Source organism: Chelonoidis abingdonii, chromosome 9, assembly GCF_003597395.2.
Source record: "Chelonoidis abingdonii isolate Lonesome George chromosome 9, CheloAbing_2.0, whole genome shotgun sequence".
NCBI classification, from domain to species: Eukaryota; Metazoa; Chordata; order Testudines; family Testudinidae; genus Chelonoidis; species Chelonoidis abingdonii.
The window spans coordinates 84,509,673-84,532,528 of NC_133777.1; the positions used below are offsets into that span (position 1 = coordinate 84,509,673).

The 22,856-nt window shown below is 40.2% G+C and overlaps 2 protein-coding genes across 2 annotated transcripts in view; one reads left to right on the top strand and one right to left on the bottom strand.

Annotated features, from left to right (window-relative positions):
• The window catches only part of SPG11 (SPG11 vesicle trafficking associated, spatacsin), an 87,987-nt gene extending 66,238 nt beyond the window's left edge, over positions 1–21,749 (top strand). The window contains exon 41 of the mRNA XM_032764355.2: positions 21,242–21,749. Within this exon, the coding sequence (XP_032620246.1) occupies positions 21,242–21,259 (18 nt within the window). The 3' untranslated portion in view covers positions 21,260–21,749. The remainder of the gene's footprint in view (positions 1–21,241) is intronic.
• On the bottom strand, positions 1,405–22,568 carry EIF3J (eukaryotic translation initiation factor 3 subunit J). Its single transcript, XM_032764357.2, has 7 exons — positions 22,466–22,568; positions 12,061–12,118; positions 11,723–11,814; positions 10,985–11,099; positions 6,196–6,354; positions 4,510–4,583; positions 1,405–2,451 (listed from the first exon to the last, which is right to left on the bottom strand). The coding sequence occupies exons 1-7, from the start codon at positions 22,508–22,510 to the stop codon at positions 2,320–2,322; spliced, it is 675 nt and encodes a 224-aa protein (XP_032620248.1). The 5' UTR covers positions 22,511–22,568; the 3' UTR covers positions 1,405–2,319.
• Between the last annotated feature and the right edge of the window lie 288 nt (positions 22,569–22,856).

Below are 22,856 nucleotides of genomic sequence, written 5' to 3' on the forward strand. Positions count from 1 at the left end.
CCATGACTTGTAACACTGGGGGAAAAGTCAGCAAAATAAAGACTGATCACAAACCTAGACTTAAATGCTAGAGACTTCCACAGCATGTAAAAATACAGGAGATAAAAAGGAGGAAGGCTACAGAGCTAGCTACACCTCTGAGCCCTCACTTGTCTCTAGATGCATCCATGTCTGACTGAGCTCTAGCCCTGTAGCAGTGTACCTGGCAGGCTTTGCTTCTGATCCTCCAGCAGAGGTGCAAGAGAGTCTGTTTGCCAGGAACAGCTCTGGGTGCTGCAGCTCCCTCTCTCAGTAGTGTCTGTTGATCTTTTGGCTTCAAGCTTTGTAACTTTGGGTGGAGTCTGGAAGTAGTATCACCCCAGCTAATAGCTTGGGCATTATCCAGCAATGACCCCCACCATGTTTCACAGGAGATGGCTTATCTAGAGACATTGTGTTGTCTCCCATTGAGGATCTGCAAACATCCCTGCTATTAAACTTATACAAAAACAGTAAATATTTGAGTATAGCCAAACACTATCCCCATAACCAGGTTACACACAATATTCAGGCCCCCACATTCCAGTAAACAGTTTTAAAACTAGAATTCTGGCCCTTAACATAATTTCAGTTTTGTTTAAGGTGGGGCTCTCTAATGTAGAAACAGAATGACCAGAGACTACAGATTGAGCAGTTAAGAAAACTTTAGTCACTATTTTGTCAGCACCTCACACCCTCTTAGTTAAGGGGCAAGTTTCATGAACTCCCCCTATATGGAAATCTCCAGAGGTCCACCAAGCCCCATTCCTGACATTACGGTTAAAAACTAAACAAAGTTATTTTGTGCTGCATGAATCTGAATTTAGTGTTAGATGTCCTAATTATTTCTGTAACCTTAGCTTGCAGTTGTTTTTAACAACATGGGGTGTAATGGTATGTCTTGTTTTAAATTGGTGCCTTAGATTCAACTAAGGTGTGGGAAGAGATTTTGAATCACGGAGCGCAGTGCTGAACACACTGCAATCCCATGGCCCGAGTCTGTTTCATTATACTGCCAATTTCAAGGCTTACCCATTTGGAACAGAAAGTAAGCCACACCATGAAAGTGGACATGCATACTATACACTAGGAACAGGCTGCCCTGGAAGTCGCTCACTGAAGCAAACAGCCACTTCCGGAGTAGTAGAGATTCTTTAGGGGGCATGTGAAGATCAGGTAAAGGTAGCAAGTGAGTTATACTGAGGGGCAGGCATTTGGTAACCAGTCTTCAGCTTATGTTTTGTTCGTGTTGGGTCAGCTTTCTTAGACTGTTGCCTATCCGCTCATAGTCAAGAGAATCCTCTTGTCAGCTTAGCTATGTGGCCCAGAAACACTGTTTTAGAGCTTAGTTAACCACTAAAATAAGTACTCCCAATACGCAGGCTCTGAAGTCCTCACAATAGTGATTTTATTAAATTAGTTGCTTTATAAAACATTGCAGATGTCATAATTGTTAACATAACAATTTGCCCAACTGTAGTAACTGTTGCAGTTTGCTAAGCAGGTTTTTGTAAATGAAAGAAAACGGTTAAGTCCTGTGAAAGTTCTATCACAGCCGCTGAGAACAAAGGAAATTTGGTTCTCAGACACTTAAACCAGGCAGTTAACTGTTAGAATAATCAACCTGTACAGCTGCATTAGTAAATAAATGTCAACTAACTGCTTCTACTCAAGATACCACAAATCATTTTTCAAATGCAACAAGGAACTATTTTCTTGTTTTGACCAAAGTAAGTTTTATTTTAAAATGTCAAGCTTTGAAAGAATGGGTGTGTATCAAGTGATTAATTTTCAGGTGCAGTATCCTTACTTTGAAGGTAGCAGTCCCCTTCACAATCTCTTAAAAAAACCCAAGCTCTAACTTAGACAAAGCAATTTTAATACTAAGTGCACACCATGCCCTTGCTGCAAACTGCTTTTGTTCACAAGATAAATCATTCAAGGAGGTACAGTTAAGGCTGTATTACTGAACTGTGCTGGTAATAATACGTTTGCTTTGTTGAAATTCATGTCCAACTTCATGGTTTTGTTACTATGAAACCAGAGAGCAACAATTAAAAACATTATTAGAATTTTGTTTTTTCTGTGATTTATGTAGGAATTGAGTTTCATCATTTTAACCCCTTGATGGGACAGGTATCCCAATGCTTTAGCACCACCCTGTCAAAGGGTTAAATAACCAGCACAAAGATACTGCACTTTCAACTGGAGCATTTGGCAGAATTTAAAGGAAAAGAAGTTGTGCTACATGTTTAAGGATTTATGGGCAACAAAAAAAGACAACACAAGGAAAGATAAGTGTCACATGAAGTCTTCAAAATCTTGCACATATCCTCCATCATATCCTCCATAATCTGCCAGATCATCTTTCATAGTAGCCTTTAAACCACCTCCAGGCACAACCCCTTTTTTCTTCTTTTTGGCTTTACTTTGCTGAGGAAAGACCAAAAAAGATTTGGTTTATTTTAGAGTCAGTATTAAATGTAACATGCTAATTTCCTAGAAGTGCTGGTAAAACATAAGAATATTAACCCTAGGATCCTGGCAGTTTCCTATCTGGGTAATTAAATACAGCACACTTCAATTCCCCTGTACTTGTGATCTGTTAGCTGGCAAAAGTGTTCACTTCCTACCATGTAATGTGTGCGCGCTACTGCTATTGACCCCAGAGGCAACGGAATTTCGGTTCAACTCTTATTCATGCCAAAACAGTATGTCTAGCAGACTCACTTCACCATAATCAGAATAGCAGCACGTACACTATGGTACACTGAAACATCCTTCAAACTTGTTACACTATATGCAGCATAAGTTTATTTTCCCGAAGGAGAGGCACTGTCCCAGTGCAAAAATTATAGATATTCAGTTTTATACTGTTACTGATTTAGTTGGTCGGAATCTTTATTTTAGGGTTTTATATGGCTGCCCATCACCTTAGGATCAGAGCATGTAAAGTCAGTAGCAAAAGCCCTAGTGAATTTATGGAGTTTCTGGTGGTTCTGTTTTAAGGTAAAAACTTTGCTTGGGTAGGGTCTTTTCAGTTGGTTGGTTTAAAAATGAAACATGATTCAGCCAAGATCACTTAAAAGTGATATGTTTACTCCAATACTTTAAATCAATATTCCAAAGAGCTACAATATTGCGAGTTATTGAGTTGAGAGGCAAGCTATTTCTTGCATGCTAATATCAACCACTTTGGTACATTCTTTGTAAATGGATGTGGCAAAGATGTCTGGCACAGAAGGATTAATAAAAACATTAGCTATACCAGAGAGAAATAACTGACATCCAAATCTGAGATGTATAAAAAAAAAGGAAAGGAGAAAAAAAGGCAAGTTTAGCTTCCTAATGAAACTCAGCTAATAAAATCAGCAGTAAAGCACAACAGCATAACTGCACTTGCCCTTCTCTCAGCTTTGTACATAGAAGGGGATGTTCATATCTCTAAAAGTCTAGTTCTATTAGATATGCAGAATTAATTTGATATCACTTTACAGATGATATTTTATGGCCAAGTTTATATGGTTAATCTTCTCTTGAACTAAACCATTTATTGTTAATGCCACAAGAACAGTTTGGAGAACATACCTAGAAAGCATTTCCAATCACCCACCGATTTTGGGTAGAAAAGTAGCAGAGTTGTGCCTTTATGGAGCACTTATTCACACTGAAGGCCCAGAAGCAGGTTGCTTCCTTCAAGAAGTCCCTAGTACAAGTTTTGAAACCAGTCTCATTTCAATTATCTGCTGGGCAGTATGGCTTGGATTTGCCAGTGAATGTTCAGTTAGCGATTTTTTAAAATTCTGGTCTCACTGACATTAGCTATGCAATTCCCTCACAACTTCAGTGTTATAACTTTTGCACAAGAAACACATTTTACACAATTTGTATAATCACAAAGCACCAACTATACTACAATTTGATAGTGTTATTACTGACTTAATGTTTTCCACTTAAGCTGCGTGGCACACCGACATGCTATCTAGTTCTGTTATCTGCTGTTAAGTTGCTCTGATCCCATTGATCTTAGTTTTAAAGGTTGAGAATAAAGATTTAAATTACTTCCATAATCACATTTAACTAAGATTCTAGTTTTCTGGTTCGAACTAAAATATACACTTCTCCCACCTGTCCAGAACAACTGGACACTTCCACTTCTATTTCTACTCCAGCACAGACACAAAAAAATTGAATAGAATCAGTGCAAAGGTGAGAGGGGATGAAGCTAAAGATTACTGGCAAAACAGTGCTTACTTTACATGAGTACACTTGTTTTAAGTTTATGGGACATTCCCAAGTTTAGCCCTAGGACAATATCCCAAATAAGAATTTCAACTATCTTCTCATTAACAAATTAATTATGTTAAGTCAAAAGCACATTTGACTTCAAAGCCTAGAACCCCTTCAATTTATCGAAAGTGCACATCTTAGTGCATATTGGTAAGTAAGTAAGTTATGGAAAGACAGGATAAAAAAATGCAGATGTCTTACCTTCTCTTGTTTTTGTTTTTCACTGCATAGCACTGTCAAAGCATTTGTGATCTTTTTCAAATCATCAACTTCCACTACAAAGAGGAAGAAAATTAGACTTCTACCAATATTGTTTTCAGAAAGCCTTCAAATAATCACTGAATCCTCTAAAATCCAGTAAGTGGAGAATTATATCTGGTCGTTTACTCCTTTAACTGGAGTCAAAACAGTGGAATACATGCAGGGCAATGTTGATTCTCAGCACCACAGTCTAGGATTTCACATCCCCTTGATAACTTGTGTAATGGGCAGCGTAAGATGGCCAATGTAATCAATACATTTAGGAGGCCCACATTTGAATACTATTACATGAGCTTATGCGTCAAGGTTTCAGTCTGCCATCAGTAAGGGTCAGCAAATGATTCCCCCCCCCCCCCCCCCAATTTTTTTTTTTTTTTTTTTTTACACATCTTCTTCTGGATCGTCAGGGATGGCCATGGCTGGGACATTGGAGGGAGGAAGGTGTCTCTGAGAGGCCACTGAGAATTCTCAGGTGCATGGCTGGCTAGTTCTTACTCACATGCTCAGGGTCTAATTGATTGCCACACATTGGGTCTAGAAGGGATTTTCCTCCAGGTCAGACTTGCAGTGATTGGGGGTGGGGAATTCAGGTTCCTCTCCTGTGTGGGGGTGCTGGTCTCTTGCAAGGATTATCTGGGTATATCATTTTCCTGCCATTGTGGGGGCCTCAAACCCTGATGCACTTCGGTGCCTCCTATTATCTGTCTTTGGCACATAAATCTAGTCTCCTGTGGGCTGTAATACCTGGTCTAAATTTGATTGTTCAGTATAGCTTGCAGGTGCTGGGTGGTATTGGTGGCCCCTTCTGGCCTTAAACACCATGAGCAGCACATTATGCCACTAGATTTGTAATATGGTCAACTGTTTGTGTCTAAAGGTCAAATGGTTTGCCTAAAATAAGTTTGAAGGCTTTTAGAGAGAAGCATCCAGAAGGAAAGGGATGTTACATGCACTTAATGCTCAGTTTAACAATCCTTCAGGTTAGAGGATTTGGACTGCAATTTAACAGTTCAAAATCAGTTGCAGTAGGCCAACCATCCAATGTATTTATATGGCACAAGCCACAATATCAAATTGCCACTACACTGAAGACCAGGATGTACAAGCACAGGAAAAAGGGAAGTCTCAAAACAGAATTATGCACCAAAGTACCTCAGCCAGCTAAAGCAGTGAAAACAAGTCAACTGTAGTTTTATTTCAACAGACAGTATGTTTTGGAATTTAACTGCTTCAAATTTCCAGTGTTATATGAACTCAGTTTTGTATCTCATTCCTCTGCTGAGCAATTTAGAATTACATGGATCGGGGAGCCTTTTCCTCTTCTTGAATAGAGGTTCTGCAGGGCTGTGTAAGACTTTGCCTGTATGTTTAAGTGGGCTATTCTGAATTGACAGTACCAGTCAGAGAAGATCACAGAGGAAACACCACCTGCATTAAAAGATGAAGAGCATGCAGGTGCTGATTCTCAGTCAGGTAGTAATCAAAAATAGTCTCTGTGAGGAGTATCAGTGCATCATTTAATGTAGGACTGCATAAATCCCAATTCAGTTTTACTTGATTAATGTTTGCTACTTTAGCCCTCCACAGAATGTGCTAGGAAATCTCACACTTGAAGTAAAGACTTACATGAAATACATACGTCTCGAACTAATGCTTCCAAAAAACTGGCATAATGTAGAGATTTTTCATACTGTGTAATTTTTTCTTTTAATAATTTGCCAAACTCCGTAAAGTCATCTTTTGAAGATGGATTCATGGCATCTATTCCACAAGTAGTATTTACACCTGCAGTGAAAAACATAGTATCAGAAAATACTGGTGCATTTAACTGTAGTCTGTGTGGGAGGTCAGACTGACCCCACTACAGAAGCCCTCTAACCACAGAACAGGTAATTTATCTCTACACCCCTTCAGTTCCTCCCCTAAGCTGAAATGATCAACAAGGCAGCAAGCATCACTAATCTGCCAGCTCATTTCACATTAAGCATCTCTTACATGGCAGACCCCAAACAACTTCAGTTACTTTTTGCTGGCCTTGAACTAGTGATTTAAGTGAAAGGCTACATATCCCATGAGTTGTACTGAACCACCCACTCTGGAATAGTACTGGAGAGAGTATTTTCTTCCATAAAATCTAGGCCTCAAGCCTGCAGTGCTAGGTTTAGTTGTGATTTTTTAAATTGACTATTAAGACTGATTTTTTCTAGGGCTGTCAAGCAACTAAAAAGATTAATTGCACTGTTAATAACAGGATACCATTTATTTAAATATTTTTGGATGTTTTATACATTTTCCATTTTATTGATTTCAATTGCAACACAATATTAAGTGTACAGTGCTCACTTGGTATTTATTTTTATTACCAATATTTGCACTGTATAAAACAAATAGTTTTCAGTTCACCTAATACAATTACTGTAGTGCAATCTCTATCATGAAAGTTGAACTTACAAACAGAATTATGTATAAAAAACCCTGCATTCAAAAATAAAACAATGTAAAACTTTAGAGCCTACAAGTCCGCTGAATCCTACTTGTTCAGCCAATCACTCAAACAAGTCTGTTTACATTTGCAGGAGATAACTTATTTAGTGTCACCTGAAAGTGAGAACAGGCATTTGCATGGCACTGTTGTAGCCAACTGAAGATTCATTCCTCCGTTGATGCTTCAACCACCAATTCAAAGGACCTGTCCATGCTGACGACAGGTTCTGCTAGATAATGATCCACAGCAGTGCAGGCCGAAGCATGTTCATTATCATCATCTGAGTCAAATGCCACCAGCAGAAGGTTGATTTTCTTTTTTGGTGGTTTGGGTTCTGTTGTTTCCACATCAGACTTATTCTTTTAAGACTTCTGAAAGCATGCTCCACATCTCCTCCCTCTCAGATTTTGGAAGGGACTTCAGATTCTTAAATCTTGGGTCGAGTGCTGTAGCTATCTTTAGAAATTTCACATTGGTACCTTCTTTGCGTTTTTTCAAATTTGCAGTGAAAGTGTTCTTAAAACAAACAACATGTGCTGGGTCATCATCCGAGACTGCCATAATATTAAATATATAGCAGAATGCAGGTACAACAGAGCAGGAGATATACAATTCTCCCCCAAAGAGTTCAGTCACAAATTTAATTTACCTATTATTTTATTAACTGTCACCAGTATGGAAGCATGTCCTCTGGAACGATGGCCAAAACATGAAGAGGCATATGAATCTTTAGCTTATCTGATACGTAAATATCTTGCGACACCAGATACACCAATGCCATGCAAATTCCTGTTCTCACTTTCAGATGACACTGTAAATAAGAAGTGGGCAGCATTATCGCCCGTAAACGTAAACAAACTTGTTTGAGTTAGCGATTGCCTGAACAAGTAGAACTGAGTGGACTTGTAGGCTCTAAAGTTTTACATGGCTTTGTTTTTGCAAGTTGCACTTTAATGATAAAAAGATTGCACTACAGTGTTTGTATGAGGTGAACTGAAATTTTATTTCTTGTGTATCATTTTAACAGGGCAAATTTGTAATAAAGTGAGCACTGTACACTTTGTATTCTGTGTTGTAATTGAAATAGATGTATTTGAAAATGTAGAAAAACATCCAAAATTATTTAATACATTTCAATTGGTATTCTGTTTAACAGTATGATTAATTGTGATTAATTTTTAATTGCAATTAATTTTTTTGAGTTAATTGCAATCAAACAGCAGCCATAGATTTTTCCAAACCAAAGCAGACTGGAATATTTCTGAAGAAAATCACTGAAAAAAATACAAGTGAAAGCACTCCCAGAAAACATGAATGCTGTATTAAACCCACTGAATAATTCAATTGTTAAGTAGGGTAAAAAAAATCCAATTTTGTATTTATATTGGATTTTTATTATGCTATACCTGTTCAAATAAAATCTGATTTTACAAACTATGTTAAAGTCTAAATTTATAATGTCAAAAATTTAAATAAAAAAATAAATATGCTGATATGAACCTTTATCAAACAGGGTAAATTAAAGGCTGCATTTTTATATAAAAGACAGATCAGTGGGAAAACATCTAATTTTTGAGGTCAAGCTTTATAAATATGGCACCGGAGGTCATGAACTATACTAAGGGCTTCTTTTGCTTAATAAGTAAGTTTTATATCCTGTTGTGGGGTTAATTAAATTCTAGTCACAATCCTAATGCAGCTTGATACAAATCATGAGCAAAAAGTTAATTATCTGGCAAATAAGTAATACATCATTCACCACTAACATACTAAAAATGTACAAATTAAGAAGAATTTGAATATTAAGCTACATAATTGCTTAGACAAATGTACAGTGTACTCTCCTAGGTAGCAAAAAGATGTACCAAAAAATTAGTGTAAAAGCTCCATTTAGTTACAAATCAACGTTTTAATGGCACGGTAACCAATGAGAATGCACCTTTCTTTAGAAAACAAGTACAAATGAAAAAAAGGTGATTAAGATAGAAGATTTGAGTCACCAAGTGGAAATCCTCAATTTAAATCACCTTGATTTAAATCAGTCCATCCTGTTTGTAAGGAAGTTTATCAGTACCTTGTGCTTTCCTGACAGAATTGACAAGACAATAGTGAGCCCCCCAACCTAGTTAAATTTACTATTCTTTTAACTGCCCTTAGAAGCCAAATAATCTTTCACCAACTTCATTGCATTTTCAACACTTACCTCAATGGCTCTCAACCTCTCTATAGCACTGCACCCCTTTCAGGAATCTCATTTCTCTTGCATACCCCCAAGTTTCACCTCCCTTAAGAACTACTTGCTTACAGAATTAGACATAAAAACACAAAAGCATCACAGCACACTACTACTGAAAAATTACTCTCTCATTTTTACCATATAATTATAATACACATCATCAATTGCAATATAAATATTGTACTTAAATTTCATTGTATAAGCTATAGAGCAGTATAAAGTCATTTGTATGAAATTTTAGTTTCTTCTTTGAGTGCTTGTTCATGTCAATTTCAGTCAGGTGCGTGCCATGTGCACAACAGCTGGAAGATTTTTCCCCCCCAGCAGTATCCATAGGGTCAGCCTGGGCACCCCCTGGAGCAATGCTTTCATAATGCTCAATATAGGGCCCTGCAGCCCCAAACACTCGCTCCCCCTCTCCCCCACCAGTTTCTTCTTGCGAGTACTCCAGAGGGATAGAAGGGAGGGCATTGGAATGGACATGAACACCACATCTGAAGAACAAGTGTTACAAGGTAACTGTTTTTTGTACTGACTTCACCAGTGCTTTTTATGTAGACTGTTGTAAAAATAAGCAAATATCTCAAAGCGTTGTTGTACCCCTGGAAGACCTCTACATACCCTCAGGGGTACACATACCTCTGGTTGAGAACCACTGACCTGCCTTATCACATAGTTTGACCAAACTAAATATGCTTAATCAATGGTGAACCACCCCCATCAGAAAGCCTCACCCAACCTCACAAGTAATCTGGCTGCACTATGGAGAGCATCCCACCCAGTTAGAGGCTACCAGTTTCTTCCACCCTACTTCTCTTCATACAAAAAAGATAGCTATTGGCTGGGAAGTTGAATCAGGCAAAGCATTCCCACCTAACTTCCTACAAGCAGACACTACAATCACTTGTAGGCAGAAAATGCAATTTATTTTCTAAAGATGATGTGTGGTGCTTGAAATTAGAATCATTACGATGTATACTTCCAGATATAAAGAGACATGTTGTTTAAACACAAACTTTTGGTTGATATCAGCATAACTCATGTCCACTGTGACATTTGTAACATCTGACTTCAAACTAACACAAGTAATTCTGATAGTTAAACAACATACATCACAGGATATTTTCCCAAACATACTATGTCTTAAAAGGTTCTCAACACCAAAAGGCATCAATTCTTACCTAGCGGCAGAGAATCTTGTGGCACCTTATAGACTAACAGACGTTTTGGGGCATGAGCTTTCGTGGGTGAATACCCACTTCGTTAGATGCACGTCTGACGAAGCGGGTATTCACCCACGAAAGCTCATGCTCCAAAACATCTGTCAGTCTATAAGGTGCCACAGGATTCTCTGCTGCTTTTACAGATCCAGACTAACACGGCTACCCCTCTGATACTTAATTCTTACCTACAACTTTCACAATCTTTTAAAAAATATCTATGTATTGAAAACTCCAAAGTGCTGGTTAAGAAGAGAGGAACAGTTATAAAATAGCTTTAGGTGGATGCAAAGTTTCATCCTGATATTTTTATAACAGTAAGAGTAATATCACAGCAGGCCTACTTTTTTGGATCAATATACTGCTATACTTGAAAGCTAGATTTAGAATTGATTGCAGTTAACTCTCTAGATGACTTATGTCATACTGTAACACCACCAACTACTTGCCTGGAGTAGGTGTATCCACACTTACCAAATGTTTCTTTTGCTAACTCAAGATCTGACTCCTCTTGTAATTTCTTTAGCCGTAGTTTGTCTGCGAACTGTTCTTCTGGTGTAAGTTCTTTAGCTTCCTCTGGTGCCTCTAACTAAAAAAAGTATATAAAGTAGATTGATTGACCTGTGGCAAGTCTTTCATTTTGGTCATTATTGCTAACCATGCATAAGCAATCTACTTAACTAAAAGTCTTCAAATAATGTCAGCTTACATTGGTGGCAATTGAATTATATTTCTTCCCATGAATGGAGCAGTTGCAGGTGTAGTCATTTCATCAAGCTAATTGAACAACATGTTTCTGTTTGAAGTAGTTCTTTGTGAAGCACAGGCATTCTGTTCTTAACATCAAGCCTAACACTTGTGTTTAAACATTCTCAGTTGAAATACCGATATCCACAAGCATGCTACAGGCAGAAAAATACCTAAACCCTGAACACAAGTAATTTCACATATTGCTGAATATTATAAACTCAATGTACACACTTAGAAAAAGGATGGGAATATGATAAGTACTATTTCAAACTCTTAGATATTCAAGTTCTTATGCAGACTGCATCAGGACTATTCTTCCCTAGAAGAAGAGGGTGATAAAACTCACTATAGGGGCACACCATTAAGTATCAGTCCTTTAATTCTCAGACTACTATAAAAACAAGTGACTAAACAATAAACTGATCTCCCTCTTGTCATAAAATCCTGACAGTGAAGTCTTACTCTTTTTTTAATCTCCTCTTGCTTTTTCTTCAGCTGCTTTTCTCTCTCTTTTATTTTTTCTGCTATCTTCTTCTTTTCTGAAACTTTTGATTCTGTAAAACAGTGAACAAGGCCTTTTTAAAGAAATCTAGTGCATAAAGAATATTATCACAATGTGGGGAAAAGAGCACCTACAGAAACCAGAGGTGCCCAATGTAAAAAGCATGCACTGTCACCCACACATGCACAACCTCTCATCTATTATGTCCCATAAATACAGTTCATAAACTTGGAACACAGAATCCCATGTTTTTCTTTGAGAAGCACACTTCACTGTATATAGAACAAATAGTCCTCACCTGCTTTTATCTCTGTCTCTTTTTCTCCTTCCTCCTCCTCCTCATCATCCCAGTTATCCTACCAAACAGGAAGGAATATGAGTTATCAGTATGTGTCTTACTTCTGAACCACTAAAGGTATCTGTGCAGAAAGAACTGTCTACACTGAACTTTCATCATTAAAACTTTTGTTGCTTGGGGTGTGGAAAAAACAACCACCCTAAATGACAAAAACTTTAACAGTAAAAAGTGCTGGTGTGGACAGCGCTTTCTCAGCAGCAGTGGTTTTATTTTGGAGTGGTTTTATTTTGTTGTCGGTGACAAAGCGTGGCCACGCTATGCACCTTAAAATGGTGTGGCTGCAGCAGCAAAGCCACACCCTTGTAAGATGTACATTAAGGCCATGTCTACACTATGCACCACAGTAACAGGCAAACTCATGTTCAGCACAGTTACGGAAGCAAGACAACAAAACTACCATAACCCATTTGCTGGGCAAAAATGGTTACAGACGCTCCCCAACTTACACAAGCGTTCTGTTCTGGAACGTCTTGCATAAGTCGAATTTTACGTAAGTCGGGACCGTACACCCAACAATTACGCAAAAACAGCTTATGGAACTTTTTATGTTAAGTGCACAAGTCAGGTTTGCGTAACCTGGGGAGGGTCTGTATAAAAAAATTAATTTATGAGTAGATACCTGACAGAATAATTTGATTCTTCTCTATAGCACATCTGTCACCAGAAACAAAACAGGCTTAGCAGAATATAGAGGACACAGATTTTGTGCAATAAATTAAGCATTACAGAATCAGAGCGGAGAGCTCTGATGGGATGTTGCCCTGGTAGCAGTAGCAGTGTTATCTGGTGATTAAATCTGAACATAAGCCATTTAGTACCCATCAGGATTTAAAAATGTCAAAAGCTGCCATTACAGGCATACCAATTAATGCACCGGGGGATGACAAACTATCAATACATGTGACTCTCTGATTCATAGAGTTGAGACAGAAGGAACAATTATGATCAACTAATCTGTCAGTGTCAGGGTTAACTGCACCTTTGATCCCCTTCCTCGAGGGCACCCACTTAAGATTTTAGGCTTCCCAGCCATCACCGCTCTCATTGCAGAGACCTGCGTCTCTCTCCTTTCAGACTAGGGGTTTAGGTTCCCTCTGCACCTCACTGTGATTTACCAGCAGGTCTGCCCAGGGTCCAGCACCTGTGGTTAACTCTTTCTCCAAGGGCTGTAACAGTGTAAACCAGGTACCAACTAGCCTTCACAAAGCAAACTGCATTTATTCTTGAGGTAAAAGCATTACAGGGAAAAAAGAAAATCTACATGCATGCTAAAAGCCTACCAGAGGTCACTTCCAACCCCATCATGGGACTCTGCTGTGCCAGTCTCTCAAACATCACAACTGGGTTTGCATCCTTGGTTACGTGTTCATGCAAGTTTTTGGGATCAGGAACCAGATCCCAACTGGACAGTTCAACTATTTCTTTATATAGTTTGGGCCTTGGATCTCCAGTCTCAGGGAATTACTAGTCAATTGCCCTGTCCTCAAGAGTGGCTTCAAAGGACTAGGGTTTTACATAACCCAAGTTGCATAATTTGCATTAACCACTCCCTGGAAAACCACTTAACACTTATTGTTCCTAAAGTCCTTGTCCATCTAGTACATTCAATAGTCCTTTGAACTCCTTACACTTCCGGTAACATGTCACACTGACTTCCTGTATACAGTAACTCCTCACAGTCGTCTGGGTTAATATTGTTGTTACTGATCAGTTAGGGAACATGCTCATTCAAAGCTGTGCAATGCTCCCATCTAACATTGTTTGGCAGCTGCCTGCTTTGTCCACTGCTTGCAAAAAGAGCAGCCCGTTGGAGCTAGCTGGTGGGGGCCTTGAAGCAGGGTGGACCAGCAACCTCTCTAGCAGCAAGCTTCCCTAAGTTCCCTGTGTGATAGCTGCCCAGCAGGCTATCAATTGCCAGCAGTTCAGCTGTCCCTCCCACCACTACCATGTGCTGCTCCTGCCCTTGGCCTTGGAGCTGCTCCTGGGAGCCTCCTGCTTCCTGTGCGGATGGGGGAAGGAGGCTAATATCAGGGTATCCCCCTCCCCCCTGCTCCTCGCTTACCCCATCTCCAGAGAGCCGGGGGAGGGAGGACACACAACAGGATTCAGGACAGAAGGAGCATGCTGGCAGCACTGCTCTCTCAACTTCCTGGTTGACTTAAAAAGGCAACGTACTTAGAGTGCAGTCAGCGTACTTAAAGGGGCAATGCACATCTCTTTCTCTCACACACAGGGGAAATTGGATTTGCTTAACATCGTTTCACTTAAAGTTGCATTTTTCAGGAACATAACTACAACGTTAAGCAATAAGTTACTGTACCACAAAGACAGAGTTTTGCCCAGTAACTCCAACATCCAACCCATAGCTTCTGGTTGAGCTGTTACAGCCCATCTTTTCGAACATCGCTCAATTCTGATTTAAGGACTTCAATCCATCATGTCCTAAGGTAAATGTTGTTCCAATGGTATATTACCCTCACTTAAAATTTGCACTTTTCCTAGTCTGAATTTGTTCAACTTCAACCACTGGATTTTGTTATGCTTTTCTCCATGTGATTAAAGAGCTGTACATTATCAAATCTCTTTTCTATAATTAAGTCACCTCTGAGCCTTCCCCTGGATAAACTCAATAGATTGATATTAACTCTCTCACCAAAAAGCTTGTTTTCCCAATCTCAAATGATTCATGTACTTTTTCTGAACCCTTTCCAATGTTTAAAAGGATGGAAAAATCTCCATTAATGGTCTCACTAAAGCTGTACACAGTGGTACACACACCTCCCTATCTCTAGTCAGTATTCACCTGCTTATACATCAAACGATCACATTAGTTCTTAGCCAGGGCACTACATCAGCTCACGTTCGGTTGACTGCAACATTTCTTTCACAGTCACTGCTTTCCAAAATATGATTCCCCATTCTATAACTGTGACCAAGATTCTATTCCTAGGCATATGACTCGTGTATCAAAATGCACATTGTTCAAGTAAACCCCGGTTACCAAAAGAGAGATTGCTCTATAGAACTAACCTGTCATTATTCAATACTTCACCAATTTGTGTCCACTACAAACTTTGCCAGCAGTGGTTTCTTCCAGATCATAAGATATTGAATAGATTGAGCCAGGAACAGATCCCCGCAGGACTCTGCTCAGAACATTCCCACTGCATGGGGATCCCAATTTATAATGTTCAGATCAGTTTAAATGCATTTAATCTGTGCTGCTTTGATTTTGTAAAGGATAATGTCATAGTCAGAATGTCAGCCTCCTTAGGGAATTCTAAGGACGTTAACAATTACATCACCATCTACAGTTAACCTCGACAAATAATATCAAGTTTGACAAGACCTGTTTTCCTCCAAATCATGTTAATAGTCAGTGTGCTACCATACTTTACTCCTGTAGGCTATGTCTGAGGGCAAGCCTCCCGGTCCCAGGGGGCTATGACAGATGATTTTATAGACCTAACTGGTGTGGAGAAAGTATTATTTACTCCTCATAACACAAAAACTAGGGGTCACCAAGTGAAATTAATAGGCAGCAGGTTTAAAAACAAACAAAATGAAGTATTACCTCATCCACCTTGTCCCTGGAATTGATAGAATACTATAAGCCAAGGTAATCAAAATCATAGGACTGGACGGGACACTGAAAGGTCATCTAGTCCAGTCCCCTGCACTCATGGCAAGACTATGTATTATCCAGATCATACCAGACAGGTATTTGTCCATCCTGCTCTTAAAACCTCCAAATGATGGAGATTCCACAACCTCCCTAGGCAATTTATTCCAGTGCTTAACCACTCTGACAGGAAGTTTTTCCTAATGTCCAACCTAAACTGCCCTTGCTGCAATTTAAGCCCAGTGCTTCTTGTCCTATTCGCAAAGGTTAACAAAATTTTTCTATAGATCAGTTAGCTTGACATTGATCCCAGGCAAAATGATGAAAAGGTTGATGCAGGATGCAGCCAGTAAGGCAATGTCTACGATACAGCTTCGAGCAAGCCTCCAGCCCAAGTAGACAGATTCGCGCTAGCTCAGCTCGAGTATAACAGCATGGATGTTGTGGCTCGGATGGCAGCTTGGGCTCTCCGGCCCATCTGACTCCCCAAGTCCGAGTGGTTAGCTCAAGTCTCAGCTGGAGCAGCAACGTCCATACTGCTATTTTCAGTGTGCTAGCTTTGTGCTGAGCTAGTGCAAGTCTGACTACATCAGAACAGCCAGACTGGGTCAGACCAATGGTTCCTCTAGCCCAGTGTCCTGTCTTCTGACAGTGGCCAATGTCAGGTGCCCCAGAGGGAATGAATAGAACAGGTAACCATCAAGTGATCCAGCCCCGTCACCCATTCCCAGCTTCTGGCAAACAGAGGCTAGGGACACCATCCCTGCTCATCCTGGCTAATAGCCATTGATGGACCTATTCTCCAGGAATTTAGTTCTTTTTTGAACTGTGTTATAGTCTTGGCCTTCACAACATCCTCTGGCAAAGAGTTCCACAGATTGACTGGGCATTGTGTGAAGAAATATTTTTTATTCGACCAACTTCTGTTGGCATGAGAGAAGCTTTCAAGCTTACACAAACTTGAAGAAGAGTTCTGTTTAAGCTCAAAAACTTGTTTCTCACCAACAGAAGCTGATCCATTACAAGATATTACCTCATCCACCTCTCTAATATTCTGGGACCAACACGATTACAACCCTGCATTAGTCAACTACACTCACTTCATAAATAGCTATTTTCGTAACTGTTGCAGAGGACAGTTTACAGATTGCTTCCTCATCTGATCCCATCCTTCACAGATATACCCTTTTTAAGAGAGGGTGGTTGGAGTGAAATCCCCATGCAGAAGCAGGGTGCTGTGACCATGAGATTTTGCAAACTCATTTGCAGACAATAGGAGGTCTGGTTGAAGCTCCTTGGTATCTTCCTAAGGAACCCTCTCTGAGGGGAGTTGTGGGCAATTGTTCCTCTGCCCCAAGGACACTCGCATGGTATACCACAGAAGCCTATATTGTCACCTCCCACTCAATGTGCATATGATGCTCCTGAGAGGTTTAGTGAGGACATATGGGCTGCAGTGCATTTAGCAGGCTGACGACCCCCAGCACTCTCTCTCTATCACATCTGGCCCAGCTAGAACAAATCACATGGTGCCTAGATGAGAGCAAGCTGAGATTTAATCCAGACAAGACAGACTCTTGGCAGGCTGGGATAAGCAGCTGGAAGAATTTGCAACAGCTCCCCTTACAGAAGGGGCACAATCATTGTTAAGACAGGTAAACAACTTGGGGGTGTCTGACTCTGGGCCCATGAGGTGCTGCAGCCAAGAGTGCTTTTGTCCCATCTGTGCCTGTCCAGAAGAGAGTCACCTTTCCTCTCCAATGCAGAGCATGCCACAATTATCCATGTCTTGTCATCTCAAGATTATATTGTTGCGATACACACTACCCGGAGCTTCCCCTTGACCTCTTTGGAAGGCGAAGCTAGCACAGAACACTGCAACTCACTTGTTAAGTGTAGTTGAACACTGGGAGCATACTAGACCAATGCTCCATCATCTGTACTGGGTTCCAGTGAACATCTGGGGGGAAAAATCAACATGTTAATTTTAAAATGGAAAGCCCTAAATTGTTTGGGACCTGACTGCATGAGTGAGCCTCTCTCTCCCAGTGACATAATGCCACAGTTGAGATTAGTAGAGGCACTCGAGCTGCAGTTTTTTCTAGATGAATGAGGGGGATCTGCTAGCAGGGCATTTTCTGAGAGGGATCCTGTTTCAGGATCCAATGCCCCACCTTGGTCTTCCAAACCTATCTTACCCCCTTCCCCTGCCTCCCGCACTTCTCTAAACTGCTGGGGTGAGGGGTGGCTGGATTGAAGTATATATATTTATGGGCAGTCCTTTGTGAATTTTTATTTATGGGATAGGTGTCCAGGGCTCAGAATGTAATTGTTGGTGCACATCCTAGATATCTAAATACATTTCATTAGGAGAAAATGAGTTTCACCTTTTCATTGTTACGCCAACTGAGAAGTCCAGTGGCAACACATCCTTAGTTAATTTCTTCATGCCAATGTTGACACTATTACAATGTAGTTTAAATCACTGACACTCTTTCAAACGTAATCAAATAGGTTTATAAATTATTAAATGAGCAATAATCCAGCAACAACATATGGTTAGGAAAAATGTCCCCCTTTCCACATGAATGATCCCCACGCCAAGCAGAAGTAATCAGTTGCTTGCTCTACATTTATATGTGCTATCATTTGTAGCTTTAGTGCATGACAATTCAAGTTCCAAAAACAAAGCATTCTTGGAAAGTGACAGGATACTCCAGGGTCTGAGTCCCTGATGACGTTCTGTTTAACACAGAAGATAAGAAATATTGATCAAGGAACTCTCTAAACTGTTTCCCTGAACATGTATGCTAGTTCTGGCTCCTTTAGCTACAGGACTGCCCAAGAGTAAATAAACCTGCTGCCAAGAAATTTGTGTTTTCCTGGTAATTTCTGTATTTCAGATAACATTTCAGAATAATTTCCTTTTACTTTAAAATGATATCTTAGTTTTAACTTCTGCAGCATCTAAAGTTCCGCCAACTCACTACTTACAATAAGTCTTTTAACCAAAGTACTTTCAGAAAAAAAAAAAACAAGATCCCAACTCCTAAATCAGCAATAAGAAACCCTAAAGAATAATGAAACACCCTAAAGAGAAAAACTGTTAGTTGAAAAACACTAAGGGTCTATATATTTAGGTCACCTCGCTTTTGCTTACTGGTGCTGTAGTTTCTCTTTTTAGTTGCCAATTTTGGAAGGAAAAAATATCTAGCACCCAGGCAAACATCTAGCTTGCTGTAGATTCTTCCTAACTTCTGCATCTACTACATGAACACAGATCAGAGTACAATCAAAAAAGATTAATTGTAGTATTCCTTTTCTCAACTCCCTCCAAATACACCTAAACTTTTTAATTTTAAAGCCATAGGCCTTCAGAGGAGTACTAGTGGAGGAAATAAAATGTCTTATGTTAAAATTGCCATGTAAATTTCATGTTTGTGGAGGGACTATGATTTTGTCCAGTTATTGTTTACTGTTCTTCAAGAAGTAGACAGCTGGAAAGCCCAATTAAGTAGTTATTAGAAAGATGTTCTTATTAGAAAGATGTTCAGTTACAGGTAATAAACTCTTGAGTTTCAGGGAAAATGTGAAAAGTAAAGCCTCTTTTGCCAAAAAAGGTTTGGGACTGTGAAGCACTGCTCTCTTTTTGAAGATTGATGTAAATACTGTGCACTGTATCTTTAACCATTTTGCCTGGCAGAGTCATGTGGGTGGAAGAACGAGCACATTTAAAAGCTACAGAGCACCCAGCATCAATTTGTTCTATCACATTTATTAAGCTTCACCTTGCACAATAGATGACGTTAAGCTAGCATGAACACCATCCAATCTTAAACTTTCAGAAAGCCTTTGACAACCTCCCTCACCAAAGGCTCTTAAGAAAAGTAAGCAGTCATGGGATAAGAAGGAAGTCACAGATGGGTAACTGGTTAAAAGATAGGAAACAAAGGGTAGGAATAAATGGTCAGTTTTCACAGTTGGAAAGAGGTAAATAGCAGAGTCCTCCAAGAATCTGTAGTAGGACTAGTGCTCTTCAACATATTCATAAATGATCTGGAAAAAGGGGTAAACAGTGAAGTGGCAAAGTTTGCAGCTGATACAAAATTACTCAAGACAGTTAAGTCTAAAGTTGACTGAGAAGAGTTACAAAAGGATCTTAGGAAACTGAATTACTGGGCAAGAAAATGGCAGACAAAACTCAATGTTGATTAATGCAAGTAATACACATTGGAAAAAACAATCCCAACTGTACATACAAAATTATGGCATCTAAATTAGCTGTTACTACTCAAGGAAGAGATCTTGGCGTCACTGTGCATAGTTCTCTGAAAACATCCACTCAAAATGCAGCAAGTCAAAAAAGATAAGTGTTGGGAACCATTAAGGATAGCTAAGAAGATGGAAAATATCATATTGCCTCTATGTAAATCCCTGGTACGCCCACAAATTGAATACTGAGTGCCGATCTAGTCGCCCCATCTCAAAAAAAAAAAAAAAATCTATTGGAATTGGAAAAGGTACAGAGAAGGGCAACAAAAATGAATAGTGGTATGGAACAGCTTCCATATAAGGAGAGATTAATAAGACTGGGATTTTTCAGCTTGGAAAAGAGATAACTAAGAGGGGATATGATACAGGTCTATAAAATCATAACTGTGTGAAGTAAATAAGGAAGTGTTATTTACTCCTTCTCATAACTAGGGCTCACCAAATGTAATTAATAGGCAGTAGATTTAAAAACAAACAAAAGGAAGTATTTCTTCACACACAACACAGTCAACCTGGGGAACTCTTTGCCAGAGGATGATGTAAAGGCCAAGACTATAACAGGGTTCATAAAAGTACTAGATACGTTCATGGAGAATAGGTCCATCACTGGCTATTAGCCAGGATGGATAGGGATGCAAAACCATGCTCTGAAGCATCCCTAGCCTCTGTTTGCCAGAGGCTGGGAATGGGCGACAGGATGGATCACTCGATGATTACCTGTTCTGTTCATTCCTCTGAAGAACCTGGCATTGGCCACTGTGAGAAGACAGGATACTGGGCTAGATGAACCATTGGTCTGACCCAGTATGGCTGTTCTCATGTTCTCAAAATAAGTCTTCATAACACAAGTAAATATTTGATCTATTTACATTTATGCTACATAGAAGAGCACCACCCCAAGCTCCCGTCACCACTGGCACTCAGAAACACAGTGCATGCACAAACGGTCAGTTATTACAGATAGCACTACCTTGGCGCAACATGAACCACCACTGCCAGAGTCTTCAATAAGCAAGAATCAATTACTTTAATCTGAACTTCTTTCCTCTTCCTGCCCATGTCTGAACAAATAACATATTAACCTTTTTCAGTTATCTAGCGATCTGTAGTAAGATTGTCTATAGCACTCTCTGTGTCTTGATTTGAAACAAAAGCATGATTCAATGTTTAACTGTGGATACTAAGTTTACCAATTTTTTTTTTTTTTTTTTTTTAATACTTCTGCAGATCCCAAGATCCTTTTGAAGAGTCCTACATTCCAGATGTAGTATGTACCATCCCATCATGCTGAAGTCTACTAGATATAGTCCTACAGAAGTCATTGCCAGTTGCTGATATCTGCATTCATGATCTGGCCAAGCTCTAAGAAAAATATCTGGAATTGCTGGGGTATCCATCACTCAACTGATCTTTTTTGTTAAGGGACATATATGGGAACTACATTGGATGGGATTTAGACATTTTAAATGTGTTGATTTAACAGAGTAGGTTTACAGTTGGACATTTAGTTCAAACTCTAATGCAAAAGACTAACACTGAAATACAGTGAAACCAGCTCCATGATTCGCTAGTAGATAAACCCAACTAACACTCTGAACACAACCTAATTCTAAAGGAACAATGAGGGGCTGCCTAGTTTCACAGGACTGAGAGAAAGTCAGAAGAGACAACACTAGGATGGAGGAAAGTTTCTGGCCTGTAGGAGATACTGCCAAAATAGGACTATCTGGAACAAGTTCAAGTGTTCAAGCCTCTGTCATTCCTCTATACCCACCTCTTCCCCAGATGCTCCCTCAGGCTAAGAACCTGCAAGGGGGCAGGGAATAGAGATACTTCACAGGAGAGGTCAATAGCTGAATACCATCTGGCAAATTTCAGAGCAGTTCTGTACTGAGAGGCCTACCATTAGCTTAGAGATGGCAGGTGGGCAAAAAACACGATTCTCCATTCACTGGGATGACACTTTTTGAGAGTTAATTGACGGAGGTTTTGCTCTGGAGCTGGGAGAGAGGACTGGTTGCCAGGAAGGACGTTACAGAAGGGAAACCATGTTTATTCAACTCAGAAACCTAAGAACAAGTACAGGTCTTAGCTGAGGGTTAAGCAGCCCATTTACAGAAATGTATTTGAAAGTTTTATTTGATCTTCCAGCTTTTGATCACCCAGTGCTCCAATTCAGGCAGGGTTCAGTGCATATGCAACTGCATAACACTGACTACAGAGCTTCACCTAATAATTCCTACATCAAGCTCAGTTGCTGACTGAGCTAGAGCATGTTTTCAGAAGAACATACTATCTTAAAGACTCCAAGCGACCAAGAAACTGCCACATCGCCATCCACCAGTCCACCTATCACTCAAGTTCCTAGCATCAGGGTAACTTTGCCAGAATCAGTCTGCCACATCTCACCATACAAAGAAGGGTGAATCTAATCCATCCCCACAAACTCACCTGACAAGTTTTACTCATCTGGTAGGAGACTCCCTGAATCTCCATTTTAATTATCCCGCTTTTAAGTCTCCCCTCCCCTCCCAGAAAAGGTTTCGCTGACGGTGGCGGCGAGACACTGGCAGGCCCTTTACCCAAGCGGCCCACGTTTTGACAGCCCCTCGCGCCACGCAGCGCCCTCCCGCCCGTGCCGAGCGAGCGCCGCTCGCGTTTATCGGCGGTGTCCCTGGTCTGGCCCGGCCCGGCCCGGCTGGGGGGCGGGGGCAGAAACGTCAGGCCCCACGCAACGCCGTCACTGCGGCCACGGCCGGGCCGGCAGCGCGACCCGCCACCCGCCCCGCCATGGCCAGGGCGGGCTCTGAACCGCCCCCCAGCCGGCTCCCAGCCAGGGAGC

Bases quoted from the DNA above. Each gene is read 5' to 3' on its own strand.
- EIF3J (XM_032764357.2), bottom strand. From the start codon at position 22,510: ATGGAGATTCAGGGAGTCTCCTACCAGATGAGTAAAACTTGTCAG. The intron at 11,815-12,060 runs GTGAGGACTATT...ACTGTTTTACAG, and splicing joins AGAGACAGAGATAAAAGCAG to AATCAAAAGTTTCAGAAAAG. The intron at 6,355-10,984 runs GTAAGTGTGGAT...TTTTCACTGCAG, and splicing joins GTTAGCAAAAGAAACATTTG to GTGTAAATACTACTTGTGGA.